Source organism: Tasmannia lanceolata, unplaced genomic scaffold, assembly GCF_043159265.1.
Source record: "Tasmannia lanceolata isolate RefF3 unplaced genomic scaffold, GAP_Taslan_0.1 ptg000007l, whole genome shotgun sequence".
NCBI lineage: Eukaryota > Viridiplantae > Streptophyta > Magnoliopsida > Canellales > Winteraceae > Tasmannia > Tasmannia lanceolata.
In genome coordinates this window covers 5,216,039-5,239,918 of record NW_027518684.1, presented here as the reverse complement: position 1 = coordinate 5,239,918, position 23,880 = coordinate 5,216,039, and the positions used below count along the sequence as shown (strand labels likewise).

Below are 23,880 nucleotides of genomic sequence, written 5' to 3'. Positions count from 1 at the left end.
TCCCAAGTCTATATTGCTATTACACACGCCTGAAACTAATTTTTCATCCTTAATGAGAAGGGAAGTGATTGTTCGCCTCATTTTTTCCCCGTGCCACCCATCTAGGCTATGATATTTTATATGGTCACGTGCTGCCCAAAAGTACGGTGGGCCCCCAAATTGTTTTGATAATCCAAACCGTTCATATTTTGGGCCCTGAAGGAGATAGGGTGTGCCCCAAAAATCTTCATTCCATTTTTTCCCTGGGCCACCCCATCTATGAGATTTTATAGCCCAAAAATACAGTGGGCCCAGATGATTTAAAACCTTTCATTTGTTGGGCCACGTTAGACCTAGCAAAATGGGACCCGTACCCGCGGGTACACCCGGCCCGCAGGGGTACGGGTACCAATTTCATTACCCCCGGAAAAAAAAAATACCCACACCCAACTTGTACCCGTGACTCGCAGGTTGGTCTGGGGGCGTTGGTCATTCAGTTTTCAACTTTTTATTCTTAAGGCCTAAACACTAAACAGTAAAAACATAGACTATGTGGGTGGGCCAACAAAACAAGTCAAAACAATCAGACTATGTGAGTGGTATCTTTGGTTGTACCAAAACAAACACTTGTTAAAGTAAATGAAAAATTGTATGATGAATGAGCGTATAAACATGTACTCATCATCCCATCCTTGATATTTGATCCAACAACAGCTGACTTGTTAAGAAGCTGTTGTTGGATTAAATATCAAGGCTTTGTACATCCATCGTACCACCTTTATGTGTTCATACATAAGGGTGTCAATTTTGGCTCGGGCTCGGAGGCTCGCTCGAGCTCGGATCCTTAACGAGCTAAGCCAAGCCGGCTCACCAGGCTCGTTAAGCTTAACGAGCCGAGCCTAATTTAGGCCAGGCTTGGCTCGGCTCATTAAGGCTCGTTAAGAATTTAATATATTTAAATATATATATATATATATTATATATTAATTTATACATTAAAAGGGTTGTCCAGGGAGTGAAAGGGGGGGGCAAAATATGTCACTTCATTTTTGGAACCCCATTTGTTACTAGGATCACCCCCCATAGTGTAAAAAAAGTAGTCAAATTACACTAGTAGGGCTGTCTAGGGAAGATGAGGGGTGTGAACATAATATAACCCGAGCTCGGTAAGGCTCGCGAGCCTGGCCGAGCCTGACCGAGCTGAGCCGAGCCCGAGCCTAGTTCGAGCCCGAGCCGAGCCGAGCCGAGCCTGGCCAAGCTCGGCTCGGCTCGGCTCATTTACACCCCTATTCATACACCTATTCATCACATAATTTCTTCTTTAAATTTGCCGGGTTACCCACAGGTATACCCGTACCCGCCCGAGTGGGTTCCAGCTTCATGAAAGGCTACCCGTACCCGCACGGGTTGTACCCATACTCGCGCGGGTTACCCTTTTGCCAGGTCTAGGCCACGTAGATTGGGTGTGCCCCAAAAATCTCCTCTATATGAGTTATAGATCGTGATTGAGAGTTTAAATACATGGAATTTATTTATGAATGATCATTATTTATAAGAGAAAAGTGTCTCTAGTCTGCCAACTAGAGATCATTGGTCCCATATTTTTTGTGGTGATCTAAAGCATTCAGTTGATAGGCCCCATCATAGATAGGGTGTCCAAAACAAATCAGCTTCATATGATCAACTTAACCATTCGATTTGTGGAGCTAAAAAATCGACGGATTTGTGGTGGTTTATAGCTGTCCATTTTAAACTCCACAAATCGTAGGGTTGGGAGGATCCTGTGGAGCTAATTTTTTGTGGACACCCTCTCTATGTTAAGGCCCATCAAATGAATGCTTTGCATCACCCAAAAAATGTGGGATCCATGTGTTTTTGGTCGATAGACTAGAGAATGATCTCTAGTTGGCATACTATAGACACCTGCCGACTAGAGATCATTCTCTAGTCCGCCAACCAAACACACATGGGTCTCACATTTGTTTGTTGTGATCTAAAGCATTCAGTTGATAGGCCCCATCATAGATAAGGTGTCCACAAAAAATCAGCTTCATAGGATTAACTTGACCCTTCGATTTGTTGAGCTAAAAAATGGACAAAATCTGCTAAAAAGTTAGCGTCTGATGCTGATGCTGCTGTCATGTGCAAAAGATCATCTGCAAAATGCCTTATGCGATGAATGCTAGCAAATCCCTTATTCTATATTTAAGTGGTCTTTTTTTTTTTTTATCAAAAATCTTGTATTATTATTTTGAAATTTTAACGAGTCAACACCTGTGTGTTTTGATCAAATCAAGCAGGGTTTTAGCCTATTTCAACCACAATCCAGCCCCTGTAGAGGGACTGTAGATTACAGAATCCTCTATAGATCGGAGTGTTAGGATCATCCTATGGTGATGATCTACAGAGTACAGCCTATTTACATTGTGACCGAACAAATAAACAGTTTTGATCATCCTGTGAAGTGGACCCCATTGTATTTTCTGAGAATATTGAAATATTGGAAATCACGCACACTCACCATATAAAATCTCCTCACTATGTAATAAAGGGAGATTTTACAGAGTGAATGCATGTAGATGGGTACTGGCGGTACCACCCTATATATTTGAACCAACAAATGTTCTGCCAAGTTTTAAGAGAAACCATCCATTTTCTAAGAGAGCCGTGCCAAAATTTTGGAAAAAAGTCCTAATAAAAATCTATTTTTATTAATAAATAATAACCTAATAATGTCATAGAACATTTGTGGAATAGGCAGCATTGGCTAACCCTAACCGCTCATTCCCACACTATGACTACGGTTGGATCTAGATCTTTGAGCTATTGTTGCCTTTACCCCAACCCAAGATAGTATTCCCTCAACCCTAACCAGACCCAATCCCTAACCAGGCCGAACCGAGCCTCGGATTAAGGATGGTCAACTCAAACCCAACCTGCCTCAGAATCTCTCAACCCTAACCCGGCCCATCTAACCTGTTTTCTTCCAAATCGGGTCTGGTTGAGTGGGGTTAGGTTCGTATTAGCCTAGGGCAGAAGCATAAAACATAAAAAAAGGAGGGGCGCGGGGGGCTGATGTCCACACTACCATATTTTCTAATGACTACTTACTTTGTTTAACACTTTTTTAATTAATTTTTAACGGCTGTTACAATACTTAAGATGCTACCACATCCAATCAGCAAAGTGAATAACAGTGAGTAGTGCCATTAATCAGAATATGGTAGTGCAGATATCAGCTGCCCCAAAAAACACATAACCCAAACTTTAAAAATCACGATAAAATTAGAGGACGGAGGTTGGGGTCCAATGCCTCAACCCTAACACAACCCGAAATTAAATTGTGTTGGCTTTTCCCAAGTCCCAACCCAAGTTGCAATCGAGTTGAATCGGTCGAGTTTGGGTTGAGCTTGACCCAAGTTGCATACCTACACACCCTCCCAAGCAGAAAAAACCTTCATATACACAATTCCCAGAAACAGCAGAATGAAAAAACAACAATAAAATCAGTCATCAATGTCTATTCCATCTGGGTCAGGTCTATTAAAGGGGTAACTCACTCTTTTAAACTTGAAAATCTGAAATAGAGTACACAAGAAATTCAACCAAGTATCTGAAGAACTTGAGAAATCATTCAGCAAATTACCCAATGAGGAAACGAGTTTTGATAAGTCCAAGACCTCATCGAATCAGAGATAAGTTCGTGTTCTCAGACCTTGGATAAAATAAGGAACAGCAAAAGAAACTGCAAACAAAGATGTAAGCTGTATATATTATTTTGATTCATTAGAAAGTGGAGATATGGTAGCATTATCAAGAGCATCGTACAATCTTCTACTTCGATCACAGAAATAAGTGTCCCTTAAACTGTAAACTAACACAAAACCGCGGCTAATATCAATGCTGGATATTTTCTAATTTATGCACAACCACAATCCTTACCCAACTGAGAATTGAGTTCAGAGCCATTTGAAAAGTAACCCTCCATGTGTAGCAAAGGATGGAGCAAACACAAGCGATTCTACTGCCATGAGCTTAATCAAGATGTTGAGGGATGGCCCAGAAGTGTCCTTCAGGGGATCACCAATCACAGCAGCCTTGTGTGGGTCTGATCCCTTTGGACCCAGTGACCGTGCATGATCTGAAGCACCCGCCCCGCCTAGACAGAAACCATAAACAAAATCAGAGATCAAAGTAGAAAAATTAAGAAAAGTGAACTTCTTGTGGAGATAGAGTAGTATTTGAAACAGTGCACTCGACAGAGAACTGAATGGAAATTGGAAAGCCAATTCAGATATTAAACACTGAAATTGAGGCTTGCTAATCCTACAATTTTCCACCAAAATAGAGAAGGTGATCAAGCAGCGAAGTCTTTAGCTAATTTTGTTTGTAAAATGAAAGACAATAGTATTTTTGTTTTGTGGAGGGATGTCCTTGGAGATACTAGGGGTGTGACCCATTGTGATGCTTTGGGTATTGCTAGTTATAGAGGTACTCTTTAATTTTTAGGTTGTTTTTATGGGTTTGGAGGTTAGGCATGCCTGCGTCTTGTTTTGTTTTGCATTATTAATTAAATTTAGGGCACATTTGGCTGCCGGGAATTTGTTTTCATGATAAATCGGGCATCTTCGAGTGTGAAGACCCTGAAAATCAGGAAACAAGATCCCGGGTGTGGTAGCATTTATCATGATTCAAGAGTAAACAAGGTGATGGGGGGAAGCTGTATACTTTCAGGACTAAGTTCATTAAAGTGAATCACATAGAATTCAAAATATTCATCTACGGAAATTAATAACAAAGAAATAAGTACTCATGTAAGAGTTCGATTAAGTTCACTCAAGTGAATCACATAGAAATTAAAATCTTCCGCTGCAGAAATTCATGACAAAGAAATAACCTTTTTTTTTTTTTTTTGGAGAATTGATGACCAAGAAAAAACTACTCACTTAAAAGTAAAATCTAGATTCTACAAAGATATTCATGATAAAGAAATACAGATAGCTACCTGCACAGGGCAAATTTTTTTTAGGTTGAATGGCATGTTGGTAATTACTTGACGTGAGAAGAATCCCTCGGCGAGATAAGCAATTGTCTTTTACTCTCCACGTCCATCTCTTATCACACCGTCTAGAAACAATACTCTTCTTCACCTGTGAATATAACTAGAGTACGAGGAGAAGCCCTCAGTCGAAGCAGCGATTTCTTTTTATTCTTTATCCCTCTATCACAATGTTTATCATAAGCAATACGCATCTACTTGAGGACTGATCCATTCATGAGCAAGAACTCCAAAATCCCCAAGTCATACTTAAAGTTGAACCGAGCGTCTATCCGAACTGTAACAAGGTGATGCCTCATACAGTAAAAAGGTTTCAATTTCTTCCAATAATCTTGCTCAACCATTTCTTCCAATTATCACAAATTGGAGAATCACACTGTAAGACACACAGAGAGAGAGAGAGAGAGAGAGAGAGAGAGAGAGAGTCAATGTTTATAATTTGGTCAGAGAATTCAATTACTTAAACCAGCAACATTGATAAGAGAGTTTTTTGTCACTTACATATAAGGTAATATTTTGCAAGAAAGGGGCGCCCTCTAGCAAGACAGTAAAAAAATGAGCATCATTTGCATTATCCAGGTCGATAACCATGTTGAGAATCGTTAGATTTGGAAAGTGATAACTCAAATTCTCAGGAACCTTTTGTCTGCACAAATACTTTAAAAAAAAAGAGAACAAAATATATATATATATATATATATATATATATATATATATAAGAGAATTCCATAATCTGTGATCAAATCGAAAAGATAAAATGGCCTACCCCCATATGATAACCCAGTTGAAGGCACTTGACATTAGCAACATCTCTCAAAAACAGATGAAAGGCTTTGTCCTCCTCGGTAATGTTGTGATTTAAGAGGGAATTCTGTAAAGAAAAGTTCACCAGTCGTGCAGCATTCTTCAGCCGTATGATTGACGATTGGTCAGTCAAAATGACAAGCTTTAAAAGATTGGGAATCTCAATCTCGAGATTCCTTATATCAGGACAATACATCAATCTCAACGAGTAGAGACGATAACAAGAGGATACTAAATTTGTGAGAAGATGCTCAGACATCTCAACATGATAGAACGTTAGGAATTCAAGTCAGGGTAAGCCTGCGAAAATAGGGACATAATTCAGGGTGCGATTGTGCAGGTGCAGTATCCGCAAAGACAGACAGTAGAAAACAGAGTGGGGGACCTTATAGAGTCCCGTGTGAATCGTCTTCTTGAGAATGAGTATCCTGATTCCTTTCTTTGTTAGGAAAGAAAGGAATCTGTCCATATCGAAGGGGCATTTCAGCTAAACAAATGTCTGCGATTTTGCAGTAGTGAATTGAATCGTGGTGGCGAAGTGATAAGATTTGATCGACGATTCCGACCCATTTCTGAATTTCTTGGGGCTTAACCTCCCTATCAAAGCTAGACTCACCAAGACCATTTCTTTGATGACGAAATACAAGATAGCGAAAAGAAGTGAAGAGATGTTTAAACCTTGTTGATAGAAGAGAGGTTGTGGCAGCTGGTAAGAGGTGATGATCGAGCACGAGACGAGGACGGGAAGTGGAGAGAAATCTAAACCTTTTTGATTAAATAGAAGATCTTGCAGCTTCTTTCATGGGCAAGAGAGAGAAGATGGATCCAAGAATATCATCAGATAGTTTGCTGATTCGATCTTCCTTGGCAAGATGATGATGCCGACTATAAGTCCGTATCTCCCCCATTTCTGTTGCAATATTGCTATAGAAAAGAAGAAATCAATCAAAAAAACATGACTAAGAAAGATGATAATGCAACAATAGAATGACAAATCCAACATGAAATAAGCCCTGCAATCCCAATAAGAAATCCAAATGTGTGTACTATTGATGTAAACAAAAAGAGCAAAATAAGCACCCAAATAAGAAGCCCCAAAGTAGGGTTTCCGATGGTGGAGACAACACAGAAATAGCACCCAAATTAAACAGATTTAAGCACCCAAATCAGATTTAAGTCCAAAATCCGAAACCCTAACTCAGATCTAAAAAATCAGGAACCCTAAAAGCAGAGAAACCCCTAAAAAAAATTAAAAATTTCGAAACCCTATTATCAGACTTCAACAAAAATATAAACAAACCCTGGATCAAACATTAAAAAACCTAGCTATAAAATGGTAAAATCCTACGAAAGCAAATGCAAAAACCCAACCCAACATATGAATCAGAAACTATAAACCCTAACCCTAACCCTAACCCATCTGTTAAAACGAAACCCATCTGTTAAAAAACAACCCACAAAACCCTATTTCACCAGATTTACCGACAATAAAAAAAATCACAGTGAGAAAGAAGAGAGATAGAGAGAAAGAATGTCCCCTCGTTTGAAGTGAGACCCCATCTAAAATTCCCTACTTTCCTTATAAGTAGAACCAACTCTATTCAAATTTTATTTAGAGGGGCTTACAATTTATGGTAATATCTGTCCAAAAACATTTCCCTCTAAATTGTTGAAGTAAAAAAATTTCCCAAGAAAATTTTTCCCATCAAAAATGTTTTTCTTGCAATCCAAACATGGCTTAAGGGTCTTTCAGAAAGAAAAAGGGACCATTAGCTTTCTCCATGGAATTCTTGGAAAAAATTATTAACAGATGACATCTTCCCTTGAGCCTTGCTTGGATTGCAGGAATTGTTTGGAGAAGAAACATATTTCTCAAGTATCCTACTTTTTTTTTATGACATAGGGTATCCCTACCCCATTTAGGGCAGGACTAATCCCTAAGGATGCATGCAATCACCTGTAAACCACTTGCAGCGGATAAGCCCGGGGGGGGGGGGGGGGGGGGGATTTGAACGTTCAGTCATTAGGTGCCTAATGTCATGGGGAAACAGTTCAGGACACAACCGGTATTAAAATCCATCTCGTCTCGTCTCGTTGCGTCTTGAAAATGCGTTGTTTATAGCACCTTTGGTCGCCACTCGCCGCTAAGCTGGTTGGTTGGCCAAACTCTATAGGAGGAGTTGACCCCGTGACTTGCTGACTCCTCCCCCGTTAGGCCCAGCAGGTGTGGGCAGGAGCCTTGGTGGCTTGCTCATGAGTTGCAAGAGGACTTACTTGTGCATTTTGTTGCACACAGTAGGAAATCATACTTCAACTCGTAGGCGTGCCCTAAGGGAACATTGGGTGCGGACTGCGAGCTATCCATAGGGATGCTCCAGTTTCTTTGGTTGAGGATGGGGGCCAAAGACAGTGCATGTGGGTTGGGTTCCCACATGCATTGCGCGGCGGACCGGTGCAGGGGGCTACTTATACTGTTTGCCCCTCTGCACCGCGGTACGTCTCGTGGGTAGGCCATTCTCTAGGCCTTCCATGGGTTCGTGCCGGGGCGACTTCGGTTGCCCTCGCGAGGTGTACACCTTGCGGATCAGTCCATGGGGCATCTTGCTCCTTGGATGACCAAGCCCTAGTGCTTGGCGGGTGGTGCGTGGCATCGTCATGCCTCGTACTCGATGGACTTTGCATTCGGCCCCAAGGCCTTATGTTCGATGTACTCGTGATGCAGGCTGATCATGAGTGTGGGTATCTAGAAGCGCATGTCAAGATCTGAGCCAAGTAGCCTGTTGAACAGCTTAGAGTTTGTGTGCACATTTGAAGCATCAAGGGGTGTTGGCGTGTAGGGCCTCTAAAGGCTTGCACGATTGAAGGCTGGCCCTAGCATTCGTGCATGTTGGGGCGCCGCACGGGTTATTCCGTTGCTCAAATATTTGGCCCGTGACACTAAGCTTGCTAAGAGCCATGGAAAAGTGTGCAATAGCCCAAAAGGTACACTTATCAACCAATTATTATAGTAAGCTTCTATCTAGACATCGCTCCAGACCCTATAATGTGGGCATCAAACAAGAGCTGTGGTCCGTGGCGAGCGACTGGCTGGCAAGATTGATGAGGTTAGGGATTTGGTCGCCACCATCCATCCATCGCTCCGGCCTAGGCGTCGTTCAGCAAATGGTGTGGCTGATATTTTGGCTAAGGAGGACGTTGATCGGGAATCGACCATTGAAATAGCAACCAAAAGAATATTAAACATGAAGTGAGAAGGAATTAAGACCCATTGGCTCTCTAAGTTTGAAACAGATTTCAATAATTGAAATCAGCATTTTACAGTATGAACATGTAATTCTAATCATGCTATCATAATCCCATGTAAACTTATAGGAGATTCATGGAGTGTATTCTCAGCCATGCTTCTCTCCTTGGGAAGTATTTTTATTTATTTTCGGGAGATGATATTTTCAACCCCCTCTGTAGTATGCATTTGCCCCCTTATAACGTGAACAGTGGGCAATTTTAACGCCTTTTGACGTCAAATGACGTTAGAAGGGGGACGCTACATTGGGGTGAAAATATCTTCGCCCTTATTTTCTTGCTAACAAAATCCCATGTAGACTCTCTAGGACAGCACCTTGCTGCTTAACTATTTCAGGTAAGTTGGTTCTTTGGAACTCCAAGAAAATTCCTCTTTCTAGCTTTACGTTTAATATTGAGTCCAATAAGTTTTGCACTCACATTCGGTTCTCAAAATCCAAAACAAACAGGGTTTTAGCTGATTTCGACCACAGTCCAGTCCCTCAGTTCAGCCCCTGTAGAGGGACTGTACATTACAGAATCCTCTATAGATCGTATGGTTAGGATCATCCTATGAAGATGATCTACGGGGTACAGCCTATTTACATTGTGGCCCAACAAATAAACAGTTTTGATCATCCTGGGAAGTGGACCCCATTGTATTTTCTGAAAATATTGGAAATCACGCGCACTAACGATATAAAATCTCCCTTAATAAAATAAAAGGGAGATTTTATATGGTGAATGCGCATGTAGATCGGATCGGTATTGGCTGTACCACCCTTGATATCTGATCCAACAGCGGCGCACTTTTTAAGGTATGAGCATTTACCATGTGATTTCTCATGACAAAGGTCTGCCAAGTTTTTAAGAGAAATCATCCATTTTCTAAGTGAGTCGTGCAAATTTTTTGCACAAAGTCTTAATAAAAATCTACTTTTATTAATAAATAATCACCTAATAATGTTATAGAACATTTGTGGATACCACCATTCAATAGCATTGGCTACCCCTAACGGCTCATTCCCACACTATGACTAAGGTTGGAACTAGATCTTTGAGCCATTTTTGCCTTTAGCCCAACCCAAGATAGTATTCCCTCAACCCTACCCAGACCCAACCCCTAACCAGGCCAAACCGAGCCTCGGATCTCGGATCAAGGATGGTCAGCTCAAACCCAACCTGAATCAAAATCTCTCAACCCCAACCCAACCCGTCTGACCTGTTTTTTTTCCAAATCGGGTCTGGTTGAGTAGGGTTGGGTTTGGATTAGCCTAGGACAAGAGCATAAAAACATTAAAAAAAAGGGACGGTAGCGATGTCTACACTACTATATTTCCTAATGACTAGTTTTACACTTTCTTAATTAACCCTAAGACTTGATAAAATTAGAGGACGGAGGTTGAGGGTCTATATGTGCCACGTGTTTGCCAAGTGGGCCACACGTGCGGGGCAGTGTTAAAGTATAAAAGATAAATAACGCCTTCCTCCAACAGCTTAAGCTTTTGGGGAAGTTGGTAAGTTAACATGAGCTTTTGGGGAAGATGGTAAGTTAACATGGCATCAGAGCCAAAGGTCTCGAGTTCAAACCTCCCGGATAGTAAAAATCCACATGCGATGGTCGGCCAAAGTGGGACCATATGTGCCACGTGTTTGCCAAGTGGGCCACACGTGCGGGGATATGTTAAAGTATAAAAGATAAGTAACGCCTTTCTCCAACACCTTAAGCTTTTGGGGAAGTTGGTAAGTTAACAGGGTCCAATGCCTCAACCCTAACCCAACCCAAAATTAAATTGTGTTGGCTTTTCCCAGCCCAACCCGAAATCGAGTTGAACCGGTCGAGTTCAGGTTGAGCTTGACCCAAGTTGCATGTCTAATATAAACACTTTCCCAAGCAGAAAAAACCTTTATATACACAATTCCCGGAAACAGCAGAATGAAAAAACAACAATAAAATCAGTCATGAGTGTCTATTCCATCTGGGTCAGGTCTATTGAAGGGGTAACTCACTCTTTTAAACTTGAAAATCTGAATTAGAGTACACAAGAAATTCAACCAAGTATCTGAAGAACTTGAGAAATCATTCAACAAATTACCCGATGAGGAAACAAGTTTTGATAAGTCCAAGAACTCATCGAATCAGAGATAAGTTTCATGTTCACAGACCGATAAAAGAAGGAACAGCAAAAGGAACTGCAAACAAAGATGTAAGCTGGATATGTTATTTTGATTCATTAGAAAGTGGGGAGATGGTAGCATTATCAATAGCATTGTACAATCTTCTACTTGGATCATCGATCTAAGTGTGTCCCTTAAACTGTAAACTAACACAAAACCATTGCTAATGTCAATACTGGATATTTTGTAATTTATGCACAACCACAATCATCACCCAACTGAGAATTTGAGTTCAGAGCCATTTGAAAAGTAACCCTCCATGTGTAGCAAAGAATGGAGCAAACACGAGCGATTCCACTGCCATGAGCTTAATCAAGATGTTGAGGGATGGCCCAGAAGTGTCCTTCAGGGGATCACCAATGGTGTCACCAATCACAGCAGCCTTGTGTGGGTCTGATCCCTTCGGACCCAGTGACCGTGCATGATCTGAAGCACCCGCCTAGACAGAAACCATAAACAAATTCAGAGATCGAAGTACAAAAATTAAGAAAAGTGAACTTCTTGTGGAGATAGAGTAATATTCGAAACAACGCACTTGACAGAGAACTGAATGGAAATTGGAAAGCCAATTCAGATATTAAACACTGAAATTGAGGCTTGCTAATCCTACAATTTTGCACCAAAATAGAGAAGGTAATCAAGCAGCGAAGTCTTTAGCTAATTTTGCTTGTAAAATGAAAGACAATAGTAATTTTGTTTTGTGGAGGGATCTCCTTAGAGATATTAGGGGTGCGACCCGTTGTGATGCTTTGGGTATTGCTAGGTATAGAGGTACTCTTTAATTTTTAGGTTGTTTTTCTGGGTTTGGAGGTTAGGCATGCCCCCGTCTTGTTTTGTTTTGCATTATTAATAAAATTTAGGGCACATTTGGCTACCGAGAATTTGTTTTCATGATAAATCGGGCATCTTTGAGTGTGAAGACCCTGAAAATCAGGAAACAAGATCCCGGAAACGGCTGTTTCCATGATGAGAAGCTGATAAAAATTGGAAACAAAAAACTCTGCTCAAAACCGGATCAACATTTTCCGGTTTTAGTAACTAATCATCACAGAGACAGCTGTTTCTGGGATTTGGTTTCCTGATTTTAAGGGACTTCACACTTGAAGCTGCCCGATTTATCATGAAAACAAATTTCTCGCAGACAAGGATGCCCTTAAGGAGCCTTCTCGGGTTTCTAGACAAAAAACGACGAGTTGTCTAATCAAGTGCCTGAAAACTATGATAACATGCATGGGGTCTGTGCAATAGAAACCTGACTGACTACTCCAAAAAGCTGCAGCATTACAAAACTCAAATTTGGGAGCAAGGCTTGGATTCAATACAAATCCATGAAAAAAGTTATAACTAGGAGAGGGAGACTATAGAAGACCCAACTCTCCAATCGATATGAATCTCAAACAAATAAGATTTTAGGCCTAAGATGCAAAGGTACAAATCAACTAATAATGAATGAAATAATCCATACTAAAACAGCAGTTGCCGATTTCTCTTTAGTCGCCTCCATAAATTGAAATTAGGAAGTGAATGGATTAGAAAGTGCCGTAAGGGAGTGCAGCAAAGAACTAACATTCAACCAAGTGCAAGAGATTCACATAACAAATGAGTTACCTCGATGTATTTCTTTGCATTATCCCAAGCACCACCTGTGTTAGAAGCGGAGATGGCAACCTACAAAAACAGGATCCTACAAGATTAAAGCAAATGGCAACCTAATAGAAAATGAAAGGAAAAATACAACATACTCCCATAATTTCCGTAATGGGACCTAATAAAAAATACTACAAAGAAAAAAGAAGAACGACAAACCTGCACACCGGAGACAAGTGACCCAGCAAGAACCCCAGCTAAAGTTTCAACCCCAAAGAAGGTTCCGGCAATCAGTGGTGTGAGCATAACCAGTGCACCAGGAGGAATCATCTCCTTCAATGAAGCATCGGTAGATATTTTGACACAAGTTGCATAATCTGGTTTTGTTGTTCCTTCCATTAGACCTGGGATCGTGTTAAATTGCCTGCGAACTTCTTCCACCATCTTTAGAGCTGCACTGCCCACACTCTTCATCGTCATGGCAGAAAACCAGTATGGAAGCATTGCCCCAACAATCAATCCAATGAAAACCTTGGGAGTTAAGACATCGACGGTCTTGATTCCAGCTCTGCTCACAAAGGCGCCGAATAAAGCAAGAGAAACAAGCGCAGCCGACCCAATTGCAAAACCCTGGCGATCAAAATGAGAAGATGTTAAGAATATAAGAGATTGACAATGAAGAGTACTAATTTTGAAGTCCAAACAAATAGATGAATAAATAAGAAACCGGAGAAAGTGTGAAACAACAAGCTACTCCAAAAGCTTAAGCTGTTAGAGTTGGTGTTATTAATCATCTACACTTCAACACTCCCGTGTGGCCCCTCTTTTTTTGCCTTGGCCGTACACGTGGCACATGTGGCCCCTCTTTGTGGTTCGTCGTACACGTGGATTTTTAATATGAACGAGTTGTAGAGACCAGGACTTGTCATGAGGCAATTAGCTCTAATACCAAGTGAAACTACCAATTACTCCAAAAGCTTAAGCTATTAGAGTTGGTCTAATTTAATCATTTATACATCAACATAAAGTAACCTTACTTTGCCAATTGCGGCAGTGGTGTTCCCAGCAGCATCCAGAGCATCTGTTCTCTCACGGATCTCGTGGCTCATCCCAGCCATCTCAGCGATTCCACCAGCATTGTCGCTTATAGGTCCATAGGCATCAATTGCAAGCCCTGTCGCAATTGTGCTGAGCATTCCTAGAGCAGCCACTGCAATTCCATACATGGCAGCCAAGCTGAAGCTCACATAAATGGCTACCGCAATGGCGAATATGGGAATTATGACAGACTTGTATCCCAGAGCCAGCCCAAAAATGACATTTGTTGCCGCACCTGTCCTGCAAGAATCAGCCACATCCTGCACTGGACTGCAAGATTCGGAATATTTAGATTAACAAATGAGTATTCCTTATCCTCGATGAGGGACTCAGCGACACAACCGAAAGAAAGTGGTGATAAAATCCTATAACAATAATAGTTTTGGGAAGAGTAGGGCTCACCTATAAGCATGGTTTTAAATTTCGACCGAAACATTTCGTTTCGGCTGAAATATTTCGATTTCGGACACTGCAATATTTCAATTTTGGCCGCTGCTACCGAAATGAAATCACTTGGATTTGGAAAAATACAAGATTTCGGCAGAAATTTCATGATTTTTGTTAACATTTCGATTGAAATATGCGAAACATGCAACTTTTTCATATAAAAAAACAAAGACATCGACAGAAACCCTGACAAAAATCAAATCCGCTCGGAGAAAAGAGAAGAACCAAGAGATTCCTTTGAGATGTTTCTACAAAAAGAACAAAAAAGAAAAAGAAAAAACAGTGGTAAAGAATCTTGCTTGGATTTCGGGTATGATTTCGTATCAAAATATTTCCGCGAATTTACAAGATTTAGGCCAAAATTTCGTACCGAAACCGAAATTTAAAACCTTGCCTATAAGCATATTTAGAAAAAAAAAAAAAAAAGCCCGGAAAAACACCCTAAGAAGCATTACCAGTTTCAGTTTAAGGAAGTACAAGACTCACCTATAAGCATTGCTAGTATAATATTCCGTAATGTATCCAATAACAAGCCCAGCCCACAAGCCAATTGAAACACAGAAAAAAAGGTGCCTGTGGAACAGAAAACAGATCACTAAAACATACAAGTATTATTAAGGACTGATACTGAAATGGAAAACACCCTGAGAAGCATACCAGTTTGTTACGAGCTTTTCAGTTCCAGAGTTGAAGAGAGTAAATTCGGATGGCAAAGCAACAAAGGTGACAATAGCAATCCCGATAGTCATCAAGATCGTAGAGATGAGAAGCTGGCGCTTCAACGAGGGTTCAATCTGACTTACACCCTTGATCTCAAAGAGATCGGTAGCAAAAAGTGAGGTGACAAGGCATACCACGATTCCCATAGAGCTTATAAGCAGAGGATACATCATTGCTGAGAAGTCATGGTTTATGCCAAGGGAGGAAATAGATGCAATAAAAAGTGCCGCACAAGACGATTCAGCATAAGACCCAAACAAATCGGAACCCATCCCAGCAATATCTCCTACGTTATCACCTACATTATCTGCAATAACCTGGAAAAAAATTACGTAGAAATAGTAAGGAAACTTGTGTCACATTGTGGGGAAAGGTAACAATGGGAAACAATGAGTGAACACATGTGATCATCATTTGGTGCAAAGTTATTGGCAGATAAAGGAACGCCCTGTTAGAAGTTTCTACGTTTGAAAGTTACTAAACTTGTTAGTGGCCTTATATTAAGCAACCTTTGGTTTAAGTAACCAATCACACTTGTTTGGAAAGCTTCTTGGGCTCCAAGTTAGCACTAAAGAACTCGCTAATATTGAGCCAAAAAGTGCCAAATGAATTTGCTAAATTAGGAATCTTTATGGGAGCTTCTCAGCCTATAAATAAAGGCTCGTGGTCCCTCAGCCTCTCACCACAAAATTCCAACTCTTCCTAGAGAGGGCTCACGTCCAAGGAGAGGTTACCCATAAACCGTGTGGTGGGAAGAAGGAAGAGAAGAACAAGGGGCGTTTTTGAGTCATCTTTGTGCTTGGATAAGTGCAAAGGCTTTGTCGGATTACAACCTTGGAAGAATCGGCTATGGCGCAAGGTAATTCTAACCCATCTTGAGTGAAACTTAAATTTTCTTTGATTTGAATGCCCAAGAACCAAAGGGATTGATTCGGTTAATGTTATTATAACACACCCAACCCATGATGATAAAAAAAAAATGAAGTAATAAGCAAATGAAAATGGAAAATACACAAATGCATAAGTTCTTGAAGAAGTTACCGCGGGGTTTCGTGGATCATCTTCGGGAATATTTCTCTCAACTTTTCCAACAAGATCAGCGCCAACATCTGCCGCTTTTGTGTATATGCCTCCTCCAACTCTTCCAAAGAGTGCCATTGAAGAGCCTCCAAGTCCATAACCAGTAATAGCTTCAAAAAGCCCCTCCCAGTCATCTCCATAGTACAATCTAAAGACATTGATAGAAATATAGAGAACCAGCAAACCATTGGCAGCCAGAAGGAAACCCATCACAGTGCCAGACCGAAAAGCTACAATGAACGCCTTTCCAACACCCTTTCTTGCTTCAAGAGTTGTTCTCGCATTCGCATATGTTGCGATCTTCATGCCAAGGAAACCCGAGAGAACAGAGGTCAGTGCACCAAGCAGGAAAGCAATGGTACTAAAAATGGCATTTGCTAGGGCTGGTTTACAGAGTTTCTCCGCATTATAAGTGCAAGGTTGGCTCGCTGTGCTAAAACTCTTTACCGAACCAAGGAAGAGAAAGATAATTGCACCAAAGACAACCGTGAAAATGCTGAGATACTTGTATTCAGTAAACAGAAAGGAAGTCGCCCCTGAGAACATTACATCAATCAAATTGAGGTTAAGAAAGATCACAGGAAACCCAGAAATTTAAAATAATTAACAATCTGTAGTTTTATGATAATTACGTATCAAGAGTAATTAGAAACACAATTTCATACAAAGGTAAAATAAACAGCAACGGTAAGCAAGATGATCCATATGTCTATGCACCATGTAATTTCATAAAAACAACAAACATGGAGTAAGAAAGTCATGCATCCCGTAATTGCAGAAGTACAACAATCATTGAGTAAGAGTGTATGTTACTCTACAACAAGTGTAAGCACATAATGGCTCAATAAGAAGAGGTTGTCGGAATAGGTTAGGCCCTGTTCATTTAAGATTATGGAAACCGATTGTCAATCCAAAACCTATTATTGGACGCAAAATTGTTGAATTTTGAGTCCAATAAAAAGTTTTGGAGTGACAATCGGTTGACACAATCTCAAAGGAACAGGGCCTTAGTATATATTTCAACACCATGTCAGATGCACAATCATTTGGTGTAGTGATCATTGATTATGATTATATCCATAAAAATCACAAACTGGGAAATTTACGTTGCAAGTCACTGAAACTGTGTGCAAAACCGGTAAGCTTTTCCTAGCATAATGGATGGACCAAAGCCAACCTTTCGCTTGTCAGAATCATTTCATTCCAATTTTTATCTTATCACCTATATATCGACATGTGCCACATAGACATACATGTATGCATGAACACGTGGTGTGTGTGTGTGTGTGTGTGTGTGAGAGAGAGAGAGAGAGAGAGAGAGAGAGAGAGAGAGGAAGAATTCCTCACATAAATTAAATGTAATTTCATGTCATTTTAGAAAACATAATTTAAAAAGGCAGGAAATTCACTTGGGGCCTTGGGAATTATGATCTGCCAGCTCCTATGGTGGAATCAACATGCAGTGAAATGATCTAGGTCCCACCAAGTCCAAACTATAGCATCCACCAACATTTACAAGGTATCACGCAAATACTAAATCGGTCACAGGAAAATATCTTTATTTTTGTCCGATAAACAACAACATGAACTTAAATAAACACAATACAAAAGCAGAAGACCCCACTTGAATTTGCAAGAAAACAAAATCGACATTGATAAGTTTAAACAAAAAAGACAAACTTTAGTTGCCAAAAAAATCTTTTCTGTTTCTCCAAATTAAAACTACCATTGAAAGTCAATATCCACAAGGTATAGCCCAATATTTCCAAGCATAAGAACAAAGAGGAGCAGAGTGGTGGGTGGCGTGGGGGACCCAAAATTCTGTAGTCTACACACTTCACAATCAAAGATATTGTATCATGGAAGACCACAATAAAACTAAAGCAGCAAAAACATTACCAAAGAAAAACATCCCACATCAATAAAATGATCACTATCTAGTAAGATAAACAATAATGAGAAACCAAAGCAATAATGCTTTTTTTTTTAAAGAACAGAAAAACTAGATTACTAGGAGAAAAAAATAGAGAAACCAAAGCACACCACCCTTTGGACAGATGAGCTCACTCCAAAGCAGAAATTCATCACTATCTAGTAAGATATTTGATAGACCATATTTATTTGGACTGGACTCCAAAATTTCAAATATCTGAAGAGATGAGAAAACAAAAGCGGAAAATGCAAATAAATAGTCAAATGGCAGAATATGAGAAATAATGAAAGATGAACACCCAGAGAAAGAAACATTAACAACATCAACAATACACGAACACAAAGTAGTTTGAGTGTTAATATGGAAATTTATATATGTTGAATCCTTCCAAAGAACCTCTACTTGCTAAGCAGACATATTGCATAAAACTTACAGCAACAAAATTATGTCAAAAATAAACCCAAGTGACCAAGAGGCCCAAGATTAAACATAAAAAAAACATATTTTAACAAACATTGTTCAGAGGCAAATATCATTCAAACATACACAGAGAACATTGATAGTCAGAAGAAATCCCTCATCAGTCAAAAAAAAAAAAATTGTATAATTCAATCAAACGTACTTCCCGAAAGGAAAATAAAGACGAGAGCTGCACATCTTGCTCCAGAGCAGAGAAAGAAGAAACAAAACTTATTGAATTTAATAATCATAAAAAATAAATATATTTTAACAAACATTGTTCAGAGGCAAATAGCATTCCAACATAAAAATAGACCATTTTTTTTTTCTGAAATGAAAAAATATGGTTGCAACATAAACATAAAACATTCATAATCAAAAGAAATCCCTCATCAGTCAAAAAATTGTAGTAATATAATTCTAACAAACACACTTCTCAAAAGGGAAAAAAAGTCTAGAGCTGCATGCCCTGCTACAGAGCAGAGAAACAAGACACAAAACTAAATGAATTTAATACTAAAAGAACTAAAAAAAAACTAGTAAACCATAAATAGTCAAAAATTATCAAAAAAAGTAAAACATAAATATTCAAGCCGAAAGTGATCATTTTTTTTCCTTTTTTATGGGTAAAAGATGCATATCAAGAAACAAAATAAACAATAAAAACCACTAAACCCTTAAATCACACACTCAAATAATAACTATAAGAAGAAGAAGAAGAAGAAGCAACAGAAGCACAATAAGAACAATATCTACAGAGGAAGAAAAATAAATAACAATTAAAAACCAAATAAAAAGTAAATTTAAACAATATTAATCTTCTTGTTTCAATACACGCCCCGAAATATAAAAACAGACAATTACACAAGTAGCTCCATATACCTATCAGAACAACAACAAGCAACATAAACAATAAAAAGCCATCACATCTCTTAACACTCATAATCACAAACTTAAATATAAATAATAATGAGTAGTATGATAATGAACCATCATCCCCATCTAATTACCAACACAAAAAAATTAATAAATAAATACAGCAAAATAAATAATATACACTCAGGAAACCATAAAAAAATAGTGACCTTAAACACAAAAAAATCACAAAACCAACAGAGAGAGAGAGAGAGAGAGAGAGAGAGAGAGAGAGAGAGAGAGAGAGACTCAGGATGCCATTAAAACCAATAAATAAGAAGACCAAGACACCCCCCCCAGAAACCATTAAAACAGGACCTTTGAAATCAAACAATTCACTTAAATGTCATCATCTTCACTAAAAATCATACACCACTAAAGATCAGTCCCAAAATAAAAAATATAATAATCCAACCACAGATACCAACAACAGCATCCAATAATCTCAGATAAAAACAATTAAATCTAAAAAAACCCACAGTAAATCCACCATCAAAACCCCCAACGACAAAAATCAAAAGAAAAGAAAGAAAAACACTCACCAACAGATATAGCAGTCTGAATCTCTGCACATTTTTCAACAACTTCATTACTTTCAACATTCTCCTCCACATCCTGATCGTCTATCAACTTATGTTTATACCCATTGTTCAAATCATACTTTGAACCACTTGACACCGTAACCAAAGAAACCAAAAACCATTGCAAAAGAGCAAACCCAATCCCAACCACTGCAGCCAAAGGTATAAGAATCTGTGTAAGTGTTTCCCCCATCAAAACCATCTCGCCAAACTCCCTCCCTTACCAAAAAAACCCACTTCAAAAAACCACACCTTCTGTCTTAAAGAAGCATCAACAGCCAAAACCAAGAAATGGGTTTTGGTCTTCTGTTGGTTTTTTATGTGGGTTTTGAATAAAAGTGCAATTAAAACCAGAATCACCCCTTCCTCTTCTTCTTCTCTTTTCCACAACGAACTCTGTCCCACAAATATGAAATATCTCAAGAGGCGTTTTAGAATTCACTTCCTCTCAGATTTTAACACGTACTAAGATTGATTGACGACTGGGCATTGATGGTTCTCATTATCTGATTATTTTTTTATATATTCTGTTCAAAAAAATCATTTTTTTAAAGAGTTCTTGCGATTTGTATTTCCATGAGATAATTTTTTTTGAACTGGTAACTTTTAACTGCCCCTGTTTTTATCTAAAACCTACCAAATTTACCCTTCTGTCTAATCGTAGAAACACAAGTAAGGCAACTGATATTCCTGTTATTTTGTTTTGATATTGAGACAAACATACTTTTGTCTTTTTTTACTAGTAAAAAAGGCACGTGCAAATGCGTGCGACTAAGAGTCTTAGCAAACAAGATAATACTGCGTATGAATTAAAATTCATACTATGCTAACATAACAATTGCTATGGAGCCCACTTGGCAACTTCTGAAAAGCAAGACAGAAAGAAAAGCAAGATGAAGATGCTCCGAGCATGAGGTACCACAAATGCGTAGTTGCATATCAATTGATTGATGAAGTGGTAGAAGAGCAATGACTAATAGCTAGGCTCCCTAAAATGGGTGTAAAAATAAAATGAGCATAAAATTTGTTTTACAAACCTTAAAAATGGGCATAAAATTTGTTTTACGTACAATTTTACGTGGAAAAAAAGGTAAAAAGATAAAAGTTTTTTTATGATCAGTTTGGTTAAAAAAAGCACAGTGAATAAGGAAAAGTAATTTGACCTTTTCATGAAAAAAAAAAGTGTCTTTCGTTGTTTATTTCAACGTATTAACAAGAAGTTTGTACAAAAACTTCGGAATCCATTTTCTATTCGATGGGCACTTTGGCAATTCATTTTTTTTGTCCTTCTAACTCCTCCATGAAAAGTAATGGAATAGTGTAGGTCATCCCTTATGAAATGTCAAGTGGTGAGTAATAATTATTTTTTGTTGGTATCGTATGCATGTGGGATTATAAATGGTTCCAGACATTGCCTAACGTGATTGATATTCTTAGAGGGAAGATCAATCCTCTTGGTTCCTAATTGTCTTTCGTTGTTTCGTAAGGGTTGACCTACTCTATTCCATTACTTTTATGACCAGTTTTTTTCGTTGTTTGGAAAAAAAATTGTCTTTCGTAATATCAAACTTTTTGTAATTTGACCCTCACATGGTGAATAAGGAAAAGTAGTTTTTTCGTCATTGTTAGGGGTGTAACTCGGGTCGGGTTGGCGGGGTTGAGGCCAACCCGACCCAACCCGAGGAACCCATTTTTCCAACCCAACCCAACCCGATTTGCAATTTCCTCAACCCGAACCAACCCGATTTCCAATTCGGGCTGGGTTGGGTCGGGTTGACCCGATTTGATGTGGTGCCAATTGTTGACCACCTCAACTCAAGCCGAGTTGTTTTGGATTTTGGAAACCAATAGTGAGTCACCAATAATCTGTTTTTAACTCACAATCGGTTCTCAAAATCCAAAACAAACAGGGACTAATAATTAATAAAGGGAAATGTTATCCGCACTACTATAATTTTGATGATCACAGTCCTCACTTGATTAAAGTACGGTATAGCCCGCACCATAGGATTATCCAAACCATCCATTATGGACTGTGGAGACTATTTCAATGTTGAAAAAGAAAAATACATATACATAACTACTTCAGATGGAACCCAAATTCGGGTTTCAGGTCGGGTCGGGTTGCCCCACACCCCAACCCGACCCAACCCGATTTCCAATTCAGGTTGATTTTTCCTAACCCAACCCAACCCAAATTATGGTTGAACCCAACCCGCGTGGGAACATCCAAGTAACAGCGATGGTTTCAAATTATATATAGTGCTAATGTGCTCACTGCCATATTTTATAATGGCACTACTCACCATATTTTGATGATCGCACTCCTCACTTTATTAAAATGTACGGTATGGCTCGTACCATAGGATGATCCAAACCGTCCATTAGATGGGTCACTGCCTAAATAGGTTGTGCCCTAAAAATAATTTTCATAGGTTGATCCTAACCGTCCGATCTATAGAGGGTTATAGGTTGATCCAAATCGTCCCTGTGATGGAACACAACATCAATCGGTTGTGCTTGTAAAATCATTTCCATAGGCTGATCATAGCCCTCCAATCGATAGAGGTTTCCATAATTGTTGTTCCTCTTCAGGTGCTCGGCATCCGTCAATATTTTGTTACTTGTCTCGAATGCGTCATATAACGTAGTTTTTTCGTCATTGTCATATGTCTATATCTCTTTTTCATAGTTTTTTTTTCCGTAATTGTCATAGACAGGTACCATATGACGGTACTTTTCGTATGCAATTGACGATTGTACCCTCAAATCATTTCTCATTCAGACAAACTTTCTAGCATCAAAATGACGTAAATGCCCCCAGCTAATAGAATACAATAGGAAGTTTTTCTAAAAGAAGGGCATGGAATTATCATATGTACATTATTTTGTGGGAACAATCAATTTATATTGACGGTTTGGATCATCCTATGATACAGTACAGGGCGTACGATTCTTTTGGAAAATACTTGATTGTACGGACTTACACCATAGGTTGTATGCCAAAAATCATTTCCATAGGACGATCCCAATAGTTACGGGGTTTCCAAAATATGTCATTTATCTATAGATTGTAGGGATGCGATCCTCCTTTGGGAATGATCAAATGGATGGTTTGGATCATCCTATGGTGTAGGCCGTAAAATATTCACTCCAATTTTTGATAGGTAAGTTGAGGTTTTGTGAGGACCCCTTCCGGCTTATTAAAAAATAGTTCACTACATGGGCTTACACCATATATATTGTAACAAGAATTTTGTGACAAAGCTTGCAAACCAAAAACATATTTCTTACACTCCCTATTAAAAAAAAGAATTGTTTAACTTACACCATAGGATGATCCAAACCGTCCAATTGATGGGCCACATCGTAAATAGGATGTTCCAAAAAAACACATTTCCATGCGATGATCCTAGCCCTGCAGTCTATAGAGGAACGGCATATTTTGGAAACATTTATTGATTGGAGGGTTTAATTATCCTATGGAAATGAATTTTGGAACTCAACCTACTTACATTGTGGCCCATCAAATGTACGGTTTGGATCATCCTACGATGTAAGCCATACAGTACTTTTTGAAAAACAATACTCACTATAAGGACTTGCACTATATATAAAAACTCTCATAATCACATCATTTCCCTCTAAAATCATGGGGAAACGGGTCAAGCGGGCCAGGTCAAAGTGACGCGGAAAATTTTACGGGTCATTGGGCTTGGACCCGCACATGTCCCGTGAGGGCCGGGTCGGCCCGCGGG

General features: G+C 39.2%; 1 protein-coding gene across 2 annotated transcripts; it reads right to left on the bottom strand.

The window, feature by feature from the left end:
• Positions 1–3,739: 3,739 nt before the first annotated feature.
• Positions 3,740–20,576, bottom strand: LOC143881557 (pyrophosphate-energized vacuolar membrane proton pump 1-like). 2 transcript variants are annotated; one of them, XM_077384689.1, is made up of 8 exons: positions 20,084–20,576; positions 16,196–16,770; positions 15,092–15,471; positions 14,921–15,007; positions 13,927–14,257; positions 13,109–13,519; positions 12,912–12,970; positions 3,740–4,134 (listed from the first exon to the last, which is right to left on the bottom strand). In XM_077384689.1, the coding sequence occupies exons 1-8, from the start codon at positions 20,322–20,324 to the stop codon at positions 3,939–3,941; spliced, it is 2,280 nt and encodes a 759-aa protein (XP_077240804.1). In that variant the 5' UTR covers positions 20,325–20,576; the 3' UTR covers positions 3,740–3,938. The 2 variants fall into 2 exon arrangements, with proteins under 2 accessions (XP_077240804.1, XP_077240803.1); XM_077384688.1 differs by lacking the exon at positions 3,740–4,134 and adding an exon at positions 11,333–11,741 and having other exon boundaries at positions 12,911–12,970; positions 20,084–20,571.
• Between the last annotated feature and the right edge of the window lie 3,304 nt (positions 20,577–23,880).

What these genes read in the sequence shown, in the direction of transcription:
- LOC143881557 (XM_077384688.1), bottom strand. Translation starts at nt 20,324, where the DNA reads ATGGTTTTGATGGGGGAAACACTTACACAGATTCTTATACCTTTGGCT. An exon ending in CACTTGTCTCCGGTGTGCAG is followed by an intron (nt 12,971 to 13,108) that starts GTTTGTCGTTCT and finishes CTGTTTTTGTAG; the next exon opens with GTTGCCATCTCCGCTTCTAA. An exon ending in ATGCAAAGAAATACATCGAG is followed by an intron (nt 11,742 to 12,910) that starts GTAACTCATTTG and finishes GTTTCTGTCTAG; the next exon opens with GCGGGTGCTTCAGATCATGC.